Here is a 21,938-nt window from a genome sequence, read left to right on the forward strand (position 1 = left end):
GCAGATTCTTGATGTTGTTATTCAAATTACCGATTAATTCAGATAATTCTATGAAGTATTTTAAAGTAAGAATTTCTTTAGGAAATTGTTTATAACCCATTTACAAGATTTAGGAAATGAAACTAATATTTAGGGTAATACATTCCTTTCTTTCTAATGGAGTGTTGCTGCTACCTTTTTATTAATCAAAATTTACAATAATCTGCACAGTACCCTTGTGGATTTTTACATTTATGCTAATATAGAACCTCTTGAGTTTAAAAAAAAATGTGAAATTTCTCTTGTTTATTTACCTATATTTTCATAATTCAGACCGAGGCTTTGCTTTTTTTTTTTTCTGACTAGCCTGGGTAGTATGAATGTAAGATGCCATTTCACACCAGCTCCAAATGTAGCATTCTAAATAATGTGTATGTTTCTTCCACTGGCCCCTCCACATTCTCTGTGTACCCTGGTGAAAAGACTCCTTAGTTTCATAACCGGAAACTAGTTGAATTGGATTTGGTGTGTATGCATGAACATGATTTGTGGGAATTTCACAGATATAAAAGATTTATGTCTTTGAATAATCACAGTACAGAATAATACATGGTCAGAGGGAGGACAAGTTTATGAATTCTAGCAGGAAGGAAAACTTGCAGAGCTTTCCTTAGCTCCTGTGTTCTAAGTTTCCTTTCACTTTTGAGGATTCTTTTTTATTTTTGCTACCTCTGTGACAGCAGTGTGGTACAGTGATGTCAGACCTTAGTTTGATTCCTGACTCTGTCCCCGGTCATAGCTGTGTTACTAGAAACAACAGATTTATAAGGTCAGGTCTTCTGTCTGCAAGATTGGATAGGGACCACCTATTTTAGGGACCTTATTTAAAGTTTAAATGAAATAATACCTGTAATGTCTGATAGATGGTGGGTGTTTAGTAAGTTGGAATTTCTCTTCTTTATCACTGCTGCCACACCAGGGCAATATAACTCCATTACTGACCTTCTTCACATAGCTGAGACTGGCTAGAATTTTCTTTCAGATTTTACTAAGAAAAACTTAGTAAACAATCACATAGGACATATAAAAGTATTCACGATAGATGTGTTTATAAAGCACAGTTTTCTGTTCCTGTTGTATGTAGCTTGTATATGATTTAGGAAAGTACACAGATCTCTTTCCTCTCCTGTTGTGTGTGTTTCCTGGCCAGAGTATCCCTTGTGTGTGTGTGAAAGCACTCGTCACTCAGTTGTGTCTGATTTTTTGCAACCCCATGGACTGCAGCCTGTCAGGCTCCTCTGTCCAAGGAATTCTCCAGGCAATATCGAGTGGGTAATCAGGTCCCAAGGATTGGGGCTGGGAACGGTGCCTTATTCACACACATGGTTCCAGATGAACAGTGTTTGTATGCTTTTAATGCTCTTTCACGAACACCTTCACACCCTCCAGTGGTCTCATTATAGACAGTTCTCTAACCGGGAAACTAGTTGAATTGGATTTTTTGTTTTATGCATCAGTGTGACTTGAGGGAAGAGGTCAAGAACAGGAATTTCCCCACTGCTTTTATTCCCAACAGAAATCCATTTTAACCACTGGAATAGAGAAGGCTTCTCTCTGTTGTGTCTTTCAGTGGGTGGCCAACAATTGATCATGATATTTATAGATTTGTGACCATGATATTTATAGATTTGTGAGAAACATAGTGATGTTTCAAAGTCTTAGAAATCTGAAGAAAGTCTTTTCTTCAAAACTATTTCTGGTGGTTTATTTCCATAGACAGATTTTTGCCAGTGGTCAGTGACTGAACAAAAATGCCATTAAACTAAAAGTATTAGAATTAAACTAATGCCATTAAACTAAAAGTTATTAGAATCTGTTCTTGGTTCTTGCTATGCTTTGAAATAGTTCTTTGTTTTCTAACAATTGAGAAAATAAGCCAAAATTTTTTTTCAACTAAAAAAAAGAGAAAAGGCCTACACTCATGATTTTTAACAGGAGAATTTAAACAAAGAATTGAAAAAGTGAGACGTCAAGAGACCTTAACCTTTATCTTCCCTGATGCTTAAGGCAGAGAACCTCTCCACCTTGGAGAGAAAATTGGATCGGACATTGTGCTTTATACATACATATATTGTATGTCCTGTTTATATATCTTTTCTGATTTTTGCTTCTATACACGATTCAAGTCTAAAAGAAGAAAGAGACTCTGATGAAGTCCTGTCTAATTTTTGTTAGTAGAATCTGCCTGGAAATTCTAGACATAGTTACTTTCAAGAAATATTTCTGGTTATTGGGTACTCTTGTCATATTTTAGCTCATGATTTTAGCAGCTTGGGTTACTTTCAGCAGTTTTTTATTACCAGCTTATTCTAATCAAGGTAACCTTTCTCCTGTGTTCTGTCTTATTTATGCTATGTAGTAGAGACTCCATGTAGTATAAGTATGTTACTCAACTTTAATTTTTCAGATATTGTCAAGATGTTAAAGTTTTTTAATAGTAAAATGTTATATAAACCAGGTAAATTGTGATTAATTGGAAAGAATTAATTGACCATGACAGGGTTTTTGCATCTCTCCCTCCAGTTGGCAGTATCCTATCTGATCACAGCATCCTGCTGCGCCTCTCAGGGTCTTCCTCATCCCCTCCCCGTGAGTCCAGCACCAACATCAGTGGCCAGAGCTGCCCCGGAATAGGTGGGGTTTACTTGCAAAAGAAAATCCTTCAGATTACCAGGAGCACAGCCAAAAGAACAGACAGGACTGAGAAGGCCACTGAGGAGAATAGAGACAGGACAAGCTGTGAGAACACAGCCAGAAAAAGAATGACATCCCCGTTTAGAAGATTTAGGGAAAGAACTCTTTCAAGGGAGAGACTAGCCAACAGCAGAAAAGAGGACGCAGATCACAATCAAGCTACAGAAAGCTGTGAGAAAGAGAAGGATGTTGGAAGCAACATCAAAGATGAGAAAGGGAGTGACGTCTTCAATTCAAATAGCCGAGGCAACAGTAACACTTTAAGCTGCTTCTATACGCGGTTCACGTCTAAAAGGAGAAAGACACTCTGATGAAGTTCTTTACTTAATTTTAGTGTGAAATTTGTTTTCATTTATTAATGTAGCTTATATTAATGTATAAATGTAGCTTAAATTAAGTCACTTTTCAAACAAGGCTGAGGTAGCCAACCTACTAAAATATTTTCTCTGAGCATTTTATGGATTAGTATCCTCCAGCAACCAAATCGTATTCATTTAAAGTGCCTTATTTGTATGTATGTTATTTTGCTAATGTTAGTAAACTTAATATTCTCGTTTTCTGTGGTTGGCTTTATTTTCTACTGGTAACAGCTGGGTCTGTGAGTGCAGCAAGTAGAGGAGGCTTTCTAGGAACCAGTATTTACTTTTACATTAAAACCCTGGTAATGATCTGATCAAAACCTTTGCCTTACATAAGTGTGTTGCTTTCTTATTACTGCAACTACGTTATAAGCTAAAGAGAAGTGTTTGGAAGGCAAGAAACTATATAATATCTTGTCCATGTAAACTTTTTGTTTTAATCATCCACTTTTCATATACACTGTGGTTAGAGGAGGAGGAGATAGTCTAACCTGGCAAGTTAAAAAATATATGGGAGACTTGTTTTTAAAAAATACAGTTACTGTCCCACTGCAGACCTCATAAATTTGAATTGCTAGAAGTTGGCCCAAGAATGTGTATTTTAATAAGCCTTCCAGATGATTCTTAAAATTAATTATATTTGAGAAATACTGATCTAACAGACATAGGAATGAAATTATTTTTAAAACAGTAAAGCAAGTCTGTGCCCCAGGATAAAAGAATAGTGACTTTTTCTTTTGAGGAAGAATTTTTTAATTTTGTTTTTAATTTACCACATCCATTTTCTTGGTCCTCTTGAAAATTGACCCATCACTTCATGAGGGACACTGAGGAATAGCAGTGATCCCATGATCAGAGAACTGGGGAGGAGTCAAATGATTGACTTGTCTTGGCTTGTCCTGTGCCTGGCACGCATTTTCTGAGTCTTAATTTTTCTTTTTTGAAGTAGTTAATGAAACTACTTAATTAGGTTATTGATTAACACATTTTTTGGTTGTTGAACTATGTGTGAGTATAGAGGCTACAGTTTTTAAGGTTTCTAGGAGTGGACCCAAAGGTCATGCATCTAATAGAACCTCATTCTCATAGTGAACCAGAAGATAATTGCTTACTTCTTTGCGACCTACTCCTTGCTGGGATCACTACAGCATTTTCTTTTACTTCACAACAACAGAAGTTTGGCACTTTTCTAACAATTACCAAAACAGATGACTGAGTACATTAAGTATCACACTGCAGATTTGATTTTGGATCCTTCTACTTTACTCCATCTTCACCCCTTCATTCCAGAAAACGCTAAAGAAAATCTCTCTAGTTATATCTGCTGTGCAGTAAGTTATAGAACTAATTAAAACAGGTAGATGCTGGTTTTTTTCATGATGCATTTTTCTAAATCTGTCAGTTCAGCTGTTTAATACTCTGCTAAATTGGTGAAGAAAAAGGAAACTAGGTATAAATTAATACAAATCTAAAACAATTTCTTTACAAATACTAAAACAAGTGGCTTTCAGCTCGGGCAAGACTTCTTAGGTGACTAAAGCAAAGTATCTAGGGTAAGTATTTGCAGTTTGAAAAAAAAAAAATTATTTCCCTTGAGTCCTAACTCCCCTTACATACCCCCAGACCAAGGTGGTGTTTTGAACACTTAAGTCAGGCCTTGAAATATTTATGTTAATCATAGGGGAGGGGACATAGAGTTAAGAAGCTGAGACGTTCAGGATGTCTTCTTTCTAATGTTCTGTAATATATTTAATGCCTCTTATTCTATTAAATGCTTGTAGCTCTGTGAGAGCCAGGGGCAGATTTACCTTTGAACTAGTTTTCCCAGTAATACTGTGTTTTAATGTTCTGTTTCTTGAATTTTGAATTAGATTGGTGCCATAAAGTTAGGTAGGTGAATGGATATGTAAGGGGACATGGATAGAAGATTGGCACCATTGCTTCTGCGTAGATGGAAATTGACACTGATACTCACTTTATGTTTTTGTTCTTTTTTATGTTTTTTTAATCCTCTCCCTGACCCTCCCCACCCCAGTTCAGTTGCTCTGTAGTCTGATCAGCTGTCTTCTCTCATTCAGGTTATACACTTATACCATCAGCTAAATCTGACAACTTGTCTGACTCCAGCCACAGTGAGATTTCTTCACGGTCCAGCATTGTGAGCAACTGTTCTGTTGACTCCATGTCTACAGCTCTACAGGATGAACGGTGTTCCTCCCAGGCTGTGGCAGTCCCTGAATCCACTGGAACACTGGAAAAGACAGAGCACTCCTCAGGGATAGGAGACCATAGTCAGCTTGGCCCTGGGTAAACATCCTTGCCAGTGTTCACATCACGAAACTCAAGCCAAGTGGCTACAGCAAGTAGTGCTCCCTAATTTGACCATGGACGCCCCCGCCAAAGGGGATATCTTATATATACTTGTATGAAAATAAGGACTGTTTTGAAAGATGTGTTGGTGCTCATTTTTTAAGTGTTACCAAAATCACATAACTCATATTTTTTTGATCCACAAGAATTCCACGTGAAGATGCTATTGGTATGTGGGAAGTGTCTTGCATTCTGGCTGTAAGGTTAGAGACTGCTCGGAAACAGAGTGTGTAATGGGAAGTACCCTCAAAGTGCTATACACACTGTGGACAGATTGTGAGAGTAGGACTAGTCCTTGATCCCTGTTATTGCGAAGTGTGATTTGGAGCATAAGAATTACCAGCTATGAAAAGGCAATCCCCCCCAAAAAAAGTGAACTCTAAATTTCTATTTCGAATCAAACAAAATGTCTTCTATTTCTATTTCTATTTCGAATCAAACAAAAAAGTCTTCAGAAAGCATTGAGAAAGTCCACTGTGAATTGATATTGTTAAATCTGGTATACTTTCAATAGTAAAGCGTTATCATATTTGTAAGGTTTCTAAACAGTGGTTATCTAGACCAGGAATCGGCAAACTTTTTCTGTAAAAGTTAGTAAATACATTAGACACAGCAGGTGGTAAGGTCTCTGTTGCAATTGCTCAACCTTGCTCTTGTTGGATCACAATAGCCTTTGACAGTTTGTAAACAAACAGTTTTACTGTGTCCCAGTAAAACTTCATATGCAAAAGCAGGTTTTGAGGCCCAGATTTACCCCTGGGCTCCACTTTGCAGATCCTGGTCTATCCTCTGTACCAAATATCAGGACTTCACAAACCTTATCCGGGATGACCGGGTAAAGGCCCATTTAAAGGAGTACAAATTTTAGGCTTTGTAGACTGCAGACAGTCCCTGTCTCAAAATCTGTGGAGTATTTTGTTCTATTTTGTTTAAACTGTTTAAAAATGTAAAAAAAAAAAAACAAACAACCCATGCTTTGCCCAAGACCATAATAAAACAGTCTTGACTGGATTTGGCCCATGAATGTAAGTTTGAGAACCCTTGCTAGAAATGATAGAACTCATTTAGTTGTAGGTAATTGGGGAAGTTGCTGTTTACTTGGTACCTCAGAGACATGCTGAAAAATAAAACATGGTTCCTGTAATTGAAATTCTTAATTCTGTGTGCATAGAGAGAATCTAGCATTGTGTGACCCAGAATGGAAATGTATACTTAATTTTATTCAAGAAGAATGCTGAGGAAACCTTGCTAAGTATTTGAGTTCCTAGCTAAGTATAAACATTAATGCCAGTAGAAGTTCAGTGATGATTGATTACAGTGACATTTTTTTCACAGGGTTATGTGGCCATTAAGGACTTGTGATCTGTGTTCTATAGTCTCTTGTTGGCAGTTGATAGAAGGCAGTTTTTCCTTTAAGCCAGTAAATTACTTTTAATTGTGTGTCTCTGATTATAGGTGGACACTCTCAAAGCCATCTCTAATCAACAAGAGTTTTGCTGTCTCATCTTCTGTGAGCAGTGAAGAGATTTCTCATGAGCACATCATTATAGAAACAGCTGATAGTGGTCGTGGAAGTTGGACTTCCTGCTCAAGCAGTTCCCATGACAACTTCCAAAGTCTTCCAAACCCCAAAGGCTGGGAGTTTTTGAACTCTTACCGACCTACCCATTTGGATGGTCCCATAGCTGAAGTTGAACCCACTGACTGTGAGTACTACAGCTGTCCCAAAGGCTGTTCTCGAACTTGTGGTCAGTGTAAAGGAAGCCTAGAGACTAATCAGATGAGGCAGAGTTGGGCTTCCTCTAGTTCTCTGTCTGACACATATGAACCAAACTATGGGACAGTTAAACGGAGAGTGCTGGAGAACACCCCAGCTGAACCATCTGAAGGCTTGGACCACAAAGAGGGCATCGATCCAGTTTATAAAACTGTTACTTCAAGTACAGAAAAGGGCTTGATTGGTAAGTTATGTGTTCTTTGTCATATGTGTGGCGTCTAGAATTTAAGTGGTAAACCGTGACCTTGGCCCAGAACTTTATTCTTGCAAAATTCCTTTCTCTTATTCTACTCTCTCTTTCCTCCCTCCATATGCAAATTATTTTCAAAAAGTTCATGATTTCTCAAGGGCTTTGGGGCAGATAGTCAAGCCATTTAAAATGAAAAGGGTGACATGAAGTAATTTAATTAGGGAGACAGGTTTATATGTCTGGTTTTGCTTTGGGGATCTTTTTGGTTTCATTAAGAAATATTACATTACTATGCAGTAGTAATAAAGGGATTATTCTCTTTGCTACCTCTTAAATTGTTTGAACCCCTCTTGCTTTGCATACATGGTTAGAAGCTTTGAATCTGATAAAACTTTTAGGTATTACAGGTGGGGGAAAATGTGTGATAAAGAAGTCTGAAGCAGGGACTTCTCTGGCAGTCTAGTGGTCAACACTCTGAGCTTCCACTGCAAGGACCACAGTTTCGATCCCTGGTCAGGGAATTTAGATCGTGCATGCTGCGCAGCGTGGCCAACAAAAGCAAAGAAAGAAGTCCAAAACATTTTTCATTATACCTGCCTAGTGCATATTATGCCTGTGCCAACTCCTGTGGTGGATTCTGTTGTAACTGCACACAGCTTTCTTGGAGTATTCTTGTAGTATTTGCCTATCAAATACATTTTCCCCTTTCTTTCTTGAGTTATGTAAGTCCTGGGACATAATAGCACCTGGTTTTTTTTGTGTGAAGTGACTGTTTTGAATCAATATTATAATCAACTCTTACTTTTATATCATATTCATGGTATCAACTTAAATTACTAAATATAAAAGATATGGTTTTTATAGCATATTTTTTTGCTCATTTCATTATACATTGGGTTTTTAGTTCATTCATTTTTCCAAGGTTTTTTTTTTTTTTTAGTTTTTTATTTTTTTAATTTTAAAATCTTTAATTCTTACATGCGTTCCCAAACATGAACCCCCCTCCCACCTCCCTCCCCATAACGGTTTTTTTTTATTAAAGCCTTTTAGGTAACCACTGTACTGATATGCAAGCATGTGTGTGCATGGATGTAAAATCTTTCTCTTATCCATTTGGGAAAATAGATTTAAAATGTTTTTTTTGTGTTCTTTTGTTGTTGTTCATTTCTAGTTGACTCTGGGCAAATCTCTTAATGTTCTTCATGCTTGTGTTCTCTTAACAACCTCTCTACCCTCTCCTCCATTCTCCTCAGATGGGAATGGAAATCCTTCTGACTTTGATATTATCTGCAGATTTTACTGGTAGAGTTGTAGAAATTTCAGCATGGATAAACTTGATTCTCTGTAGGGAGGATTTTAATGATCCTTTTGAATTTAGTCTCTTCTTATTGCATATAGATTTGTGTTAGTCGCTCAGTTATTTTCGACTCTTCACCAGGCTCCTCTATCCTTGGAATTCTCCAGGCAAGAATTCTGGAGTAGGCAGCCATTTCTTTCCCCATATATAGATAGTGTTTGTATTTTAAAAGTTACTGATATCATCAAGACATTCAGAGTTACTGGTCCTATGAGTCTTATGGATTGGTCTTAATTTCATGAAACCTTCCTGTTTAACCTATTTCTGGTGCTTTTTGAAGCTTTGCTTTAGACTGAGGGTGTACAAACGTAGGGGAAAAGATTTTAAGTCACTATTATTTTTAATGCCCACTGAGAAAATCAGAGAAAGTTAACTTAAAGTAGATTTCCTAAAATTATGGTTTTTCTTCTTCACTTAAGCACAAAGCAGAGGTTAGGAATAAGGTCCTAGAAGGAATTAGTTCCTCTCTAAAGTTATTTATATGCCAGCAATGACAACTTATCTACCCTGGAGTGCCAGGAAACTGTGTTTCATGTCAGAGGAAGGGAAAAATAGCACTTAAGTAGAGGGCCTAAATGTCATTTCTCTGAACATCTCCCCATTAAATGCACTTCAGATATTCAGGATGAATTCGTAAGTGTTTCTGACTCCCTTTGGGGCTGGTGTCCTGAGGAGTCTGTCACGCACCTCTGTGATTCGCAGGCCAACCTGTGAAAGGAAGAAGTTTGTCGTCAGGGTCATCGCTTTCAACTGTCTCGCTGTTTAATGTTTGTAAAACCCAGTGTAATTTATGTATTTTAAACACATTTAAGTATCAAGTTTATTAAGCTTATTAAAAAGTTTTTAATCTACTGCCATTGTGTTCAAATATATTCATTTTGTCAGTTTTTTAAGTTCTGTTTTATCATTGTAATAAGTTTTGTGTTTTTTATTTTCATTTCTTCTGTTTTTCATTAACGTTTCCATTGCTTATTTTTCATGCCAGTGTACTGTGTCACCTCACCCAAGAAGGAGGATAGGTATAGGGAGCCACCTCCCACTCCTCCAGGATACATGGGGATTTCTTTAGCGGACCTAAAGGAAGGACCCCACCTCCACCTAAAACCTCCAGAGTATAGTGTGGCGGTGCAGAGGTCAAAGATGATGCATAACAGCCTCTCTAGACTGCCACCAGCTTCTCTCAGTAGCAGCCCTGTGGCCTGTGTTCCATCGAAGATTGTAATTCAGCCTCAGAGGCATAAACCAGATGTGACTGATGCAGATAGTGAAGCAGATGGTATGTTGACAAACTGCCTTAGTAGCTCTGAAATAAATTGCTTAACACTTTGAATGATCTTTACTCTGGTATTCATGTAATCAGAGATGTTTTCTTCACTGCTTTAGAAATCTCTGTTTAAAAAAAGAGAAAAGCCTAAATATGATGGTGTGTTTTTGTAAACAGAGAGAATAAGCTTGTTGTTTCTCTGTGCCCGATACCCTTTTTCCAGCTCAAATGGAGTATTCTTACATTTCAGATGGCAGCTCAGCCAAAAGGGATAATTTTGAAAGACACATGACATTGGTGGAGCTGTATTATATGTTAATGCTGGGCACTTGAAACTGCAAGTATCCCAGTGTCAAATTATCTGAAGCCATGCTGTTTGATAGAGTTCCTCTTATTAGCAAAACTTGACTGACTTGACAAAGTTGGCAATAAATGAATTTTATCCTTTTAAACTGTAGTAATAAAGTGGTTACAAAGCACTTTGGAATTCCAATTGATTGTCAGTCTTCAATGTGGTCAGAACTCAAAAACGACATTACAGTAAAATCTGGCCTCTGATGGGATATTTGAGAAGATTTCTTTGTTGAAATTGACTAATTTTCTAAAAGATAACTAGATTGTTAGTTGATCTTTATTAATATGCAGATCTACCACTTAACTGTGTTTCTCTGGTTTGCAGAAAATGAACAAGTTTCAGCAGTGTAGCCTTTGTATTGACCTGGTTGAAGTCTACTGAAAGTCCTGGAAGGAGGAGTGGGCAGAACCATCTCGTGATTCTGCAGGCCGTTTCCAGCCCATAGCACGCTGCTCCTGCTGCTAACCCAGAGGTTTTGTTCCTGTACTCTGAGCAATGAGACAGCCTGAATCATGCTTCCTTTTATTTAATCCCTGCAGATGCATAGTTTCCACAGCTATGGATGTTGTGCCTGGATACCAGTCTCCGCTTTGCACACCAGATCTGCCTTGGGACCACAGTTACTAGAACAAATTCAAACTCGAGTCCTACCCATATATATATCACTATAGATTTTCCTTTAACACATTATTTTTAAGATAGTAGAGTGGTAGTATTTTCCAGCCATAGCTTGGGTTAACAGACAAATTCAGAATGTCTGCCAATGCCAAGGATATTTTTATGTATTTGAAAAGTAACTTATTATTTGAAGTTTTCTGGTTTTCTTTGTATTTAGGAACTCTTGTTAATTGATGTTCACGTTTGAGGCCATAAAACTGTCTCTGATCTGACCAAACAGAAGCCATCTTTACAGGATGATAATACCTTTGACTATATGTAATCATGTATAGCACCAATGCAGTGTGGGTCTGTTTGAATGGAACAGGAATCCTTTTGCTGTTGAGATGTTAGGAAGGAAAAATACTGCCATCTGCTGGTTAGGATTTGGAAAGCCAAATGAAGCTACCACAGAGTCAACAGCCTTTTAGGAAAAGGAGGGGGTATGATGGCATGTGTAGCAATTCTAATTTCCAAAGAATGAAATTTTTATCTTACCTAACACATATAGAAATTCTTTCTGAAGTGAACGTCATGCTCTATCTAACTGTAAGTATAAATCCAATAAATGGAAACTGAGTTCTAGACAGTTCCACTCTGTAGGAACCTGTAACTAAAATTTTTTACAACTCAGATATGGAGTTCGTTCTTAATGGATGTGTTATAGTTGGCAGAGTAATCATGAAGATCAATTTAGCTTTGTGCTAAGTGTTCTGCATCATTCCCCACCCCCACCTCCATCTCAAAGCACAAGGCTGTTTTCAATCTTGGTAAACACTGCAGCTCCCAGCTGACTGTAGATAAAGCTCAACATGCCAGAGCCAATGATTGGTTGAAAATTTTGTGGGGGAAAGAGGAGCTAGAATTATGGAAATGATTATTTCTTGGTTCTCACTTCAGGCCTTGAGAGGAAGGAGATACATTTTATATGCATATATACATATATATACATATACATATATGCATATAAAATGTATATGTATACACATGTATATGTATATAAAATATATCTCCTGTTGGGCATGACACGCTTAAATATTTAATTAAAATTTCAGTAATTGTTTACTGGATGAAGCAGACTTTCCAACATTTAAAAAAATTAGGTATAATGTTTTCTATATGTTTAGTTTAAGTATTTTCATTTGTTTTTTAGTATAAAGGCAAATGAAAGTTTAATAAACTTCTGTGACTACCAAAAAAACAAAAGCCAAAGCCATTAATGTGCACTACCCGGATCAACTTGCAACCAAAAATAGGTTTCCTTCTGAGTGGTTGTCCATATGTGAATTTATAGGATTTAGTTGTCTTATGACTTCCTTTTGAAAAGTTTGTTCTCATTTTTTTCCTAGCTCTCTCTCCCTTCTGTCATCCTCTTATTTCCTTTATTTTAAAATCATAAATCAGTTCCAGCTGGTAAATGGCAGTAGTCCATCTTTTCTATCAAGATGACAGTTTCTTCATCTTAGGAAAGATCACATGTCTGAAAAATTACCATGGGCAAAAAGTTGTAAATCAGAAACTTAAGCCTTAGAAATTTAAGGTATGTTAGAATGAGGCTAGTTGGCTCCATAGCTATCTTGGCCCATTGAAATGGAAAGTAACCTGGATCAAAAATCTAATAATAGTTTGAAAGTCACACTGTAAAGGTGTGATCTATAAACAGTGGTCCTTTGATCATACATTTTTCTTTCTCTGGTTTACCCAATATTATTTTCATGTCCAGAACAAAACAAAGAAAGTGAGAGATATTTTTGCTATAACCATCTTTTTCAAGTTTGGGTATTTATTCTCACCATTTTGTATCCACTCCCCAGAAAAATGTGCTGTTTGCACAGTATCTGTTTTTTTAACAGGTCTTTTCAAATTGTTGTCCTTAATGTTATCGATAATCATCTTGCACAGAGTCAGAGGCTTGTGGTTTTGGACTTGCACCTTGTAGCTGCCTTTGTTTTCCTGTAGCTTGAACTGTGAGTGTTTGGATCAGCTGATCACATTGATCAGGAACTAGCCAAATGCTTTGTAGTTTGATATGTATGTATCCCTTAAAAACGTCGTGGCATTTTGATCTTTATGTTTTGATATCGGGTACATTCCTGCCTTCTCTTAGTTTGTCACATGACTAGAACAAGAGAAGCCTTAAACTGTAGTTGTTCCAGTTCTAAGTCCCCATTTGTTTTTGTTTTTATGTTATGAATTTATAAGCATACTAAAGAGACTTGTGCCCTCATCGCACCACAACTCTGAATCAGCCAGGAATATTGAAGCTGCAACTTTTGCCAAATCATGAATTTCAACAACAAAAAAACTCTTCATAATGAAAGATATGGAGAATTAATAACTCCAATATGTACTTCCATAAAAGTTTATTGTAATTTAATAGATTATTACTTTCTCCAAATGATTACTTTTAGTATGGTATTTGGGGAGAGAAAAACCTTTAAATGATTTTTTGTGAGGGTGATAAGTCTGCATAACCACCTTGAAAATCTCCCAGGCTTGAAATATGACAGTAATCATGGAGATATCCAAACCTAAGTTTTATAAAGTGTTCTCTCCCCTTCAAGAAGAAGGGGAGAGTTTCCTTGTGTATTTAAAACTGATTGTTATTCTGATAAATGTTTCTAAAACATGTGATATTAAAATAGATGTATCCCTTTAGTATTACCATAAAGGCTAGAGCAAAGGGATAAATCTTCAAAAGTGTTAAAGTACATTTTCAGATTTAAATTTGAACCCCAGTTCATCTTTAATTTTTGTTGTGCTTTTTTAAGGCTTCTTTACTTTTGATACACAGAATGCAGTTGTACTTGACCTTTTAAAATTAAAACGTGAGCTTATCAGCAAAAGACAAAACTGCACAGTCATAATAATCAAATAGCAATTATACTGCACAATTCAGTGATTGTAAAGTATCCTGTAACAAGCAATGTTTGTCTCCTATTTTTTGATACCTCTTAAACTTATGTCTTTTAGAAAGACAGTGCCTCTGTATGCTTTTTGTATTTTTATTGAGTGTAAATATTTGTTATATTTTTGGTTAAGAGAATGTAAAAGTACCATTTATTATCATATCTACTAATACGTTGGTGGAATCAATAAAGAATCTAATCAGTCGTCTCTGCACGTTATTGCTAATGTGTGGGAGCCGGTCAGGTAATTATACCCAGTCACTCAAGAGGACCAGTCTGGGACCTGCCTTGGTATGAAGGCATTTTTTGTTTTTAGTCTCCAGAGAAATTGGAATTGTCCAATTACAGTTGACATTATGGTATCTGTCAAACACCTAGCTGTTGTTTAGTTTTTTAAAAGTGTGTTCGGGGACTTCCCAGGTGGTCTGGTGGTTGGGAATCCACCTTGCAGTGCAGGGGACACAGGTCTGACCCCTGGTCAGGGAACTGAGATCCCACTTGCTGGGGAACAACTCACCCCATGCACCACAGCTGCTCAGCTCCTGTGACCCAGAGCCTGAGGGCCACAGCAGCTGAAGCCCACGTGCTACAACTAGAGAGTCGATGCCTTCAACCAGAGAGCTTACATGGTGCCCCTGAGACCTGATGCAGCCAAGTATGGTTTAAAAAGTGTATTCAACTACAAACCAGCTTTATCAGTGGCTTAAACCCTGTTGGAGCTTGTTTTTCTTTTATAACAGAAGAGTCTGCCAGCGGACTCTGTCGGGCTGGTACAGAGATTCTGCATGCTATTGAGACACCTGAGGACGCCACCAAGTGTTTCAAGAAGAAAGGATTTGCTGCAAAGGTGCAAATGTGTGTCCCTTTTATTAGCAAAACAGCTTTTCAAGAACTCCACTTGCATAATTTCTGTTTACCTGTCACCTCAAAACTGTCGTACTGAGTGTCCTTAGAGAGGCAAAGGAAAGTAACGCAGAGGGGAAGGCAACTTGAAGTCTGCAGAGAGTTGTGGCCACTGGTGGAAGAATGCCTACAGTCACCAGGAAGGAGCGGAAACTAGGAAGAGATCCCTCCTTGGAGCCTCAGAGGAAGTGCCACCCAGCCAACACCTTGCTGTTGGTCTTCTGGCCTGTTGTTTTAACCACTCAGCTTTCGGTATTGTGTTAATGGCCACCCTAGAAAACTAATGGCTGCTACTGGTTTTGTCTAAAGTAAAGGATATAGTGTTCATAAGTATACCACGGGAACCACCCCATCTCACTGCCTTCAAGAAGCATTTGTTAAACAAAGGTAAGAGAGGCCCAGAGGCTTCCTTTCCAACTGGCTGGTCAGCCTGTTGTGTTTCCAAGTGTTTACAGAAGGGACAGCTGCTATCGTGCTTGCCACGCTTAATATTTTTTGTTTTTCTTTCTACTTTCACGAGTTCTGGTAAGTATGTACTGCTATCTTTATGTGGTTTTAACTTTAATTTCTATAATTACTAGTAATGCTAATAAGTAAAAGTAAGGAAAGTCGCTCAGTCGTGTCCGACTCTTTGTGACCCCATGGACTGTAGCCTACCAGGCTCCTCCTCCCATGGGATTCTCCAGACAAGAGTACTGGAGTGAGTTTCCATTTCCTTCTCTAGGGGATCTTCCCAACCCAGGGATCGAACCCAGGTCTCCCGCATTCCAGGCAGACGCTTTAACCTCTGAGCCACTAGGGAAGCCACATCTTTTCAAATTTATTGGCCATTTGGATACTGTCTTTTGTGAGGTGTCTCTAGGTCTTTTGTTTTTTATTTGTTGCTAATGTAGTGAAATACAGTTGTTTTATAATGACTCGCTCGATTCATTTATTGATTCTAGCAGCTTTTAGAGTCTTCTGAATTTTCTGTATTCTGGAAATTTTCTACAGGTAGTGAGCTGGGGCTGTGGAGGGCTTATGCGCTAAAGGATTACGTGCTTTAGTGCCTCGTGTCAAGGGTCTTAAGTGGTTGTGGCTTTGTTTTATATATTTTGTCTAGTATTTTGTTTTAGGGAGGAAGATGAAGTGCTAATTTCTCCATACTGATCAGAAACAGAAGTTCATATTTAACATTTTAATATAAAAAATAATAAAATTTTAATACAGCTCTCTCAGTAAATGAGAGCAGACACAGTCTTCCCCCACCACCACCCCCCAAAAAAAGTGTAAGGATAATTACTTTGAGGTGATTATGGAGCATTTATCAAAGCTGACTATCCGTTAGGCCATAAAGAAACTATTAACAAATTTCAAAGAATTGGATTCTCATAGAGAAGGCTCTCTGCAGCAGAATTAATGGGAAATTGGTAACAAAAATGACAAAATTTGAAAGTTAAAGAGGATATACCTCCCAATAACCAGGAGAAAGTAGAAATTATTTTGAACCAAATGAAAACAGGAATATCATGTCACAACCTTTTGGATGTGATTAAAGGGAACAGTGTAGCATTAAAGTGCACATATTAGGAAAGCAGAAAGGCTAAAAAGGAATTAGCAAAACCTCAAGAAACCAGAATAATAGCAAATGAAATTCAAATAGATGGAAAAAAATAATAGCAATTAGTGAAATATGTAACATGACAAAAAAGGACCAGCAAAGCAGTAAGACCGATAAAATTTCTAAACTCTTGGTGAGAATGATCAAGGAAAAAGAAAAAAAGGAAAACTAACCAATGTTAGAAACAAAACATTATTATAGTCATTAGACACTGAATAAAATGTGGATGAAATAAACACAGGAAAACAAAACTTAGCAACACTGTAATAAGGAAAATTCAGTTTGCCCATAACTGCTAAAGTTGAGTCTCATTTAAAAGCTTTTCCATTGAGAAAACTTGTCCTGGATGGCACTGTCTGTAACTTAAACCCAACACTTAGAAAAGAAGTAACACTGGTATTGCTAACAAAATCTCAGCAACAGTAGGGATTTCTTAAACAAGATTCTCATGAGAAAGTACTAACAATAAAGGAAATGGGATATTTCACTGTCTTAAAAACATGTTCATCAAAAAATAACCATTTAAAAGAACAAAGAGCCAGAGTTGGAAAATATATTGTAATTCATATGCCCTTCAGCACACTGCTGCTGCTGCTAAGTCACTTCAGTCGTGTCCAACTCTGTGCGACCCCATAAACGGCAGCCCACCAGGCTCCCCCCGTTCCTGGGATTCTCCAGGCAAGAACACTGGAGTGGGTTGCCATTTCCTTCTCCAAAGCGTGAAAGTGAAAAGTGAAAGGGAAGTCACTCAAGTCGTGTCCGACTCTTCGCGACCCCATGGACTGCAGCCTACCAGGCTCCTCCATCCATGGGATTTTCCAGGCAAGAGTATTGGAGTGGGGTGCCATCGCCTTCTCCACTTCAGCACACAGGTATCCAAAATATATAAAGTACTTCTTTCTATCAAAAGAAAAAGAGCACCTAAATTTAAAAAAAAAATGGGTAAAAGAAATAAGCACTTCATTAAGAGGCAAGACTGTGCAATAAACATGAAAAAGTGCTTAGTCTTCTAATGAAAAGCTCTGCATAAGTTTGGAATTAATGATGAAGGAAGTATTAGCCATGCTGCCTCCTGTTTAAGGTTTGGTGGCAGATGATCGGATCTTCAAGCTGGTTTTAGAAAAGGCAGAGGAACCAGAGATCAAATTGCCAACATCTGCTGGATCATCGAAAAAGCAAGAGTGTTCCAGAAAAACATCTATTTCTGCTTTATTGACTATGCCAAAGCCTTTGACTGTGTGGATCACAATAAACTGTGGAAAATTCTGAAAGACAGGAATACCAGACCACCTGACCTGCCTCTTGAGACCTGTATGCAGGTCAAGAAGCAACAGTTAGAACTGGACATGGAACAACAACTGGTTCGAAATAGGGAAAGGAGTACGTCAAGGCCATATATTGTCACCCTGCTTATTTAACTTCTATGCAGAGTACGTCATGAGAGACGCTGGGCTGGAGGAAGCACAAGCAGGAATCAGGATTGCCGGGAGAAATACCAATAACTTCAAATATGCAGATGACACCACCCTTATGGTAGAAAGTGAAGAAGAACTAAAGAGCCTCTTTCTAAATTACATATATATGCGTTAGTATACTGTATTGGTGTTTTTCTTTCTGGCTTATTTCACTGTATAATCGGGTCCAGTTTCATCCATCTCATTAGAACTGATTCAAATGTATTCTTTTTAATGGCTGAGTAATACTGCATTGTGTATATGTACATTCATCTGCTGATGGACATCTAGGTTGCTTCCCTGTCCTGGCTATTACAAACAGTGCTGCGATGAACATTGGGTACACGTGTCTCTTTCAATTCTGGCTTCCTCAGTGTGTATGCCCAGAAGTGGGATTGCTGGGTCATAAGGCAGTTCTATTTCCAGTTTTTGAAGGAATCTCCACACTGTTCTCCATAGTGACTGTACTAGTTTGCATTCCCACCAACAGTGTAAGAGGGTTCCCTTTTCTCCACACCCTCTCCAGCATGTATTGCTTGTAGACTTTTGGATCACAGCTATTCTGACTGGCGTGAAATGGTACCTCATTGTGGTTTTGATTTGCATTTCTCTGGTAATGAGTGATGTTGAGCGTCTTTTCATGTGTTTGTTAGCCATCTGTATGTCTTTGGAGAAATGTCTATTTAGTTCTTTGGCCCATTTTTTGATTGGGTTGTTTTTCTGGAGTTGAGCTGCAGGAGTTGCTTGTATATGTTTGAGATTAGTTGTCAGTTGCTTCATTTGCTATTATTTTCTCCCATTCTGAAGGCTGTCTTTTCACCTTGCTTATAGTTTCCTTTGTTGTGCAGAAGCTTTTAAATTTAATTAGGTCCCATTGGTTTATTTTTGTTTTTATTTCCAATATTCTGGGAGGTGGGTCACAGAGGATCCTGCTGTGATTTATGTCAGAGAGTGTTTAGCCTATGGTCTCCTCTAGGAGTTTTATAGTTTCTGGTCTTAGGTATGGAATTTAGAAAGATAGTAACACTAACTCTGTATGCGAGACAGCAAAAGAGACACAGGTGTATAGAGCAGTCTTTGTACTCTGGGAGAGGGAGAGGGTGGGATGATTTGGGAAAATGGCATTGAAACATGTATAATATCATATATGAAACAAATCACCAGTCCAGGTTCAATGCATGATACTGGATGCTTGGGGCTGGTGCACTGGGACAACCCAGAAGGATGGTACGGGGAGGGAAGTGGGAGGGGGGTTCAGGATGGGGAACACGTGTATACCTGTGGTGGATTCATGCTGATGCATGGCAAAACCAATGCAATATTGTAAAGTAATTTACCTCCAATTTTAAAAAATGCATTCCATTAAACAAAAAATAGAGAGTCTCTTGATGAAAGTGAAAGAAGAGAGGGGAAAAGTTGGCTTAAAGGTCAACATTCAGAAAACTAAGATCATGGCATCTAAGATCCCATCTCTTCATGGGAAATAGATGGGGAAACAGTGGAAACAGTGGCTGACTTTATTTTTCTGAGCTCCAAAATCACTGCAGATAGTGATTGCAGCCATGAAATTAAAAGATGCTTACTCCTTGGAAGGAAAGTTATAATCAACCTAAACAGCATATTAAAAAGCGGAGACATTACTCTGCCAACAAAGGTCCGTCTAGTCAAGGCTATGGTTTTTCCAGTAGTCATGTATGGATGTGAGAGTTGGACTATAAAGAAAGCTGAGCACAGAAGAATTGATGCTTTTGAGCTGTGGTGTTGGAGAAGACTCTTGAGAGTCCCTTGGACTGCAAGGAGATCCAACCAGTCCATCCTAAAGGAGATCAGTCCTGGGTGTTCATTGGAAGGACTGATGCTGAAGCTAAAACTCCAATATTTTGTCCACCTCATGTGAAGAGCTGACTCATTAGAAAAGACCCTGATGCTAGGAAAGATTGAGGCCGGAAGGAGAAGGGGACGACAGAGGATAAGGTGGTTGGATGGCATCACCGACTCGATGGACATGGGGTTTAGGTGGACTCTGGGAGTTGGTGATGGACAGGGAGGCCTGGCGTGCTGCGGTCCATGGGATCGCAAAGAGCTGGACGTGACTGAACTGAACTGATGGTGAGTCCAAAGTTACTCTTGGAAGAAACAGTAACAGGGCTAAATTTAGGGGAAGTTGTACAGTGCACAGGAACCACCAGATGGCGCCACGCTACAATGTGACTCTGCCTGGGGTCTTAAGTTTAAAAAAGTGAGAGCCAGACTTGTCCTTATATTTAAGTTTGTTTATTTAGGTTGTGCAGTGTGAATTGTTAAAGTTTATAATGTAATTTTATTTACATACACATTGGGAAATGGATAACCATAGTGAGTACATTTCATCATCTCACATAGTTATCTTTTTTGTTTTTGCAGCAGCATTCACAGTAGGAGGAGACTAGCTAAGTATCTATTCCTGGATGAATGGATAAGGAAAATGTGTGTGTACATATAGTAATAATTTTTTCATCTCTTTAGCAAGCTCACCTTCCTCAGATTGCTTGCTAAGTGATGTAATTCATCAAAAACAAAAAAGGTAGAACAAGGTAATTTCTTAATGATGTTTCCAGATATGTCTGTGTTCCGTAGTGAAATATTTCAGAAGACTTCTTCACAGAGGTAATGAAATAAAGCATTTCCAATGAGGAAATACAGAATTTTAGATATTCTGTTTGCAAAATCTTCAGATGATAATGGTCAGTGTGAATATAGCTATTTCCTAATACAGTTTGTACATTTAAACATAGGACTTGCAATATTTAATGAGTGGTGGTTTTATCCAGGCCCCCCAAGGGAAATTTTCCAGAAAATACAAATGGCCAACTCTGACCAGGAATGAGAAGCAGACAAAGGAGCCAATTAAACTTCTAAAAATCTACACTGACCAACATCTCCACAGACTCCTGGCAGCTGCTCATCTGTTCTGCCTACTTGGTATTTTTAATTTTTTTAACATTGACCATTTTGGTGGGTATGTAATGGTGTTTTATTGTGGTTTTAGTTTTCATTTCCATTATTGTTAGCGGAGTTGAGCTTTTCATATTTATGTGAACCACTTAATTTGTACTGTTATGAATGCTTTATGAGTCTTTTTCTTATCAATTCGTAACTATTCTGTGTATATATATATGTTTCAGGATATGGCTGCTTCATCTGTTACATCTGTGGCAGATATCCTCTCTCTTGGCTTGTTTCTCATAGCCTTAATAGTGTCACTTGATGAAGTTCTTAACTTTGGACTAGAGAAATTTATTCTCCTTTATGGGTAGTGCATTGTAATCTGTTAAAGAAGTCTTCCTCTACTCCAACATATTTGTATTTTTTAGATACTTGGACGTTTTGCCTTTTAAATTTAGCTCCGAAATATATCTGGAATAGGTTTTTGTGTGTATTGTGAGGTAGAGGCCAGGTTGAAAAGATAAGTTCTTGGCACCTGAATGACATCAGCTGTCCATATGTATATGAGAATACATCTGGGGTATGTTCTCCTTCATCAGCCTGTTTGTTCGTCCATTTCCCAACACCTCATTGTCTTAGTTACTCTAGTATTGTAATACGTACTAATACCTGGTAGAGAAAGTTTTCTGACACTGTTCTTTTTCAAGGATATGTTAGCTATTCTTGTATCACTGCATTTCCAAATGAATTTTACAACCAGCTTATCAGCTTATATACATACATATGCACACACAAGCATGTGAAGTTTTGAGTGGGATTTTCTTGAAATTGTATATCAGCTTGAAGGAAATTGCCATCATTATAAAATGTAGTCTCCCATATCCCGGTGTATGTCTCCATTTACGCAGATTTGCTATTGCTGTCACTGTTCTAACTGTTTTGGGTTAAGGGTTTCATATTCTCATATAAGATTTATTTTTAAGTGTTCGAAGTATTTTTTTTCTTGTCCTGCTTTATTGAGTTAAATACTTGGCGGATAAATATTGTGTATGCTTTAGATGTGTGTCTTAGTTCATTTGGGCTGG

The 21,938-nt window shown here is 37.9% G+C and overlaps 1 protein-coding gene across 23 annotated transcripts in view; it reads left to right on the forward strand.

Moving 5' to 3' along the window:
• The window catches only part of RAPGEF6 (Rap guanine nucleotide exchange factor 6), a 221,058-nt gene extending 206,882 nt beyond the window's left edge, over positions 1-14,176 (forward strand). For 10 of the 23 annotated variants that reach the window (XM_060415604.1, XM_060415605.1, XM_060415608.1 and 7 more), the window contains 3 exons: positions 5,171-5,399; positions 6,918-7,423; positions 9,772-14,176. In XM_060415604.1, the coding sequence (XP_060271587.1) occupies positions 5,171-5,399; positions 6,918-7,423; positions 9,772-10,115 (1,079 nt within the window). In that variant the 3' untranslated portion in view covers positions 10,116-14,176. Of the gene's footprint in view, positions 1-2,562; positions 3,290-5,170; positions 5,400-6,917; positions 7,424-9,771 lie in introns of those variants that run through there. The other 13 variants (XM_042250259.1, XM_042250260.1, XM_042250262.1 and 10 more) reach the window with 3 other exon arrangements.
• The last annotated feature ends 7,762 nt before the right edge of the window (positions 14,177-21,938 follow it).

This window comes from Ovis aries, chromosome 5 (genome assembly GCF_016772045.2).
Source record: "Ovis aries strain OAR_USU_Benz2616 breed Rambouillet chromosome 5, ARS-UI_Ramb_v3.0, whole genome shotgun sequence".
Classification (NCBI taxonomy): Eukaryota; Metazoa; Chordata; class Mammalia; order Artiodactyla; family Bovidae; genus Ovis; species Ovis aries.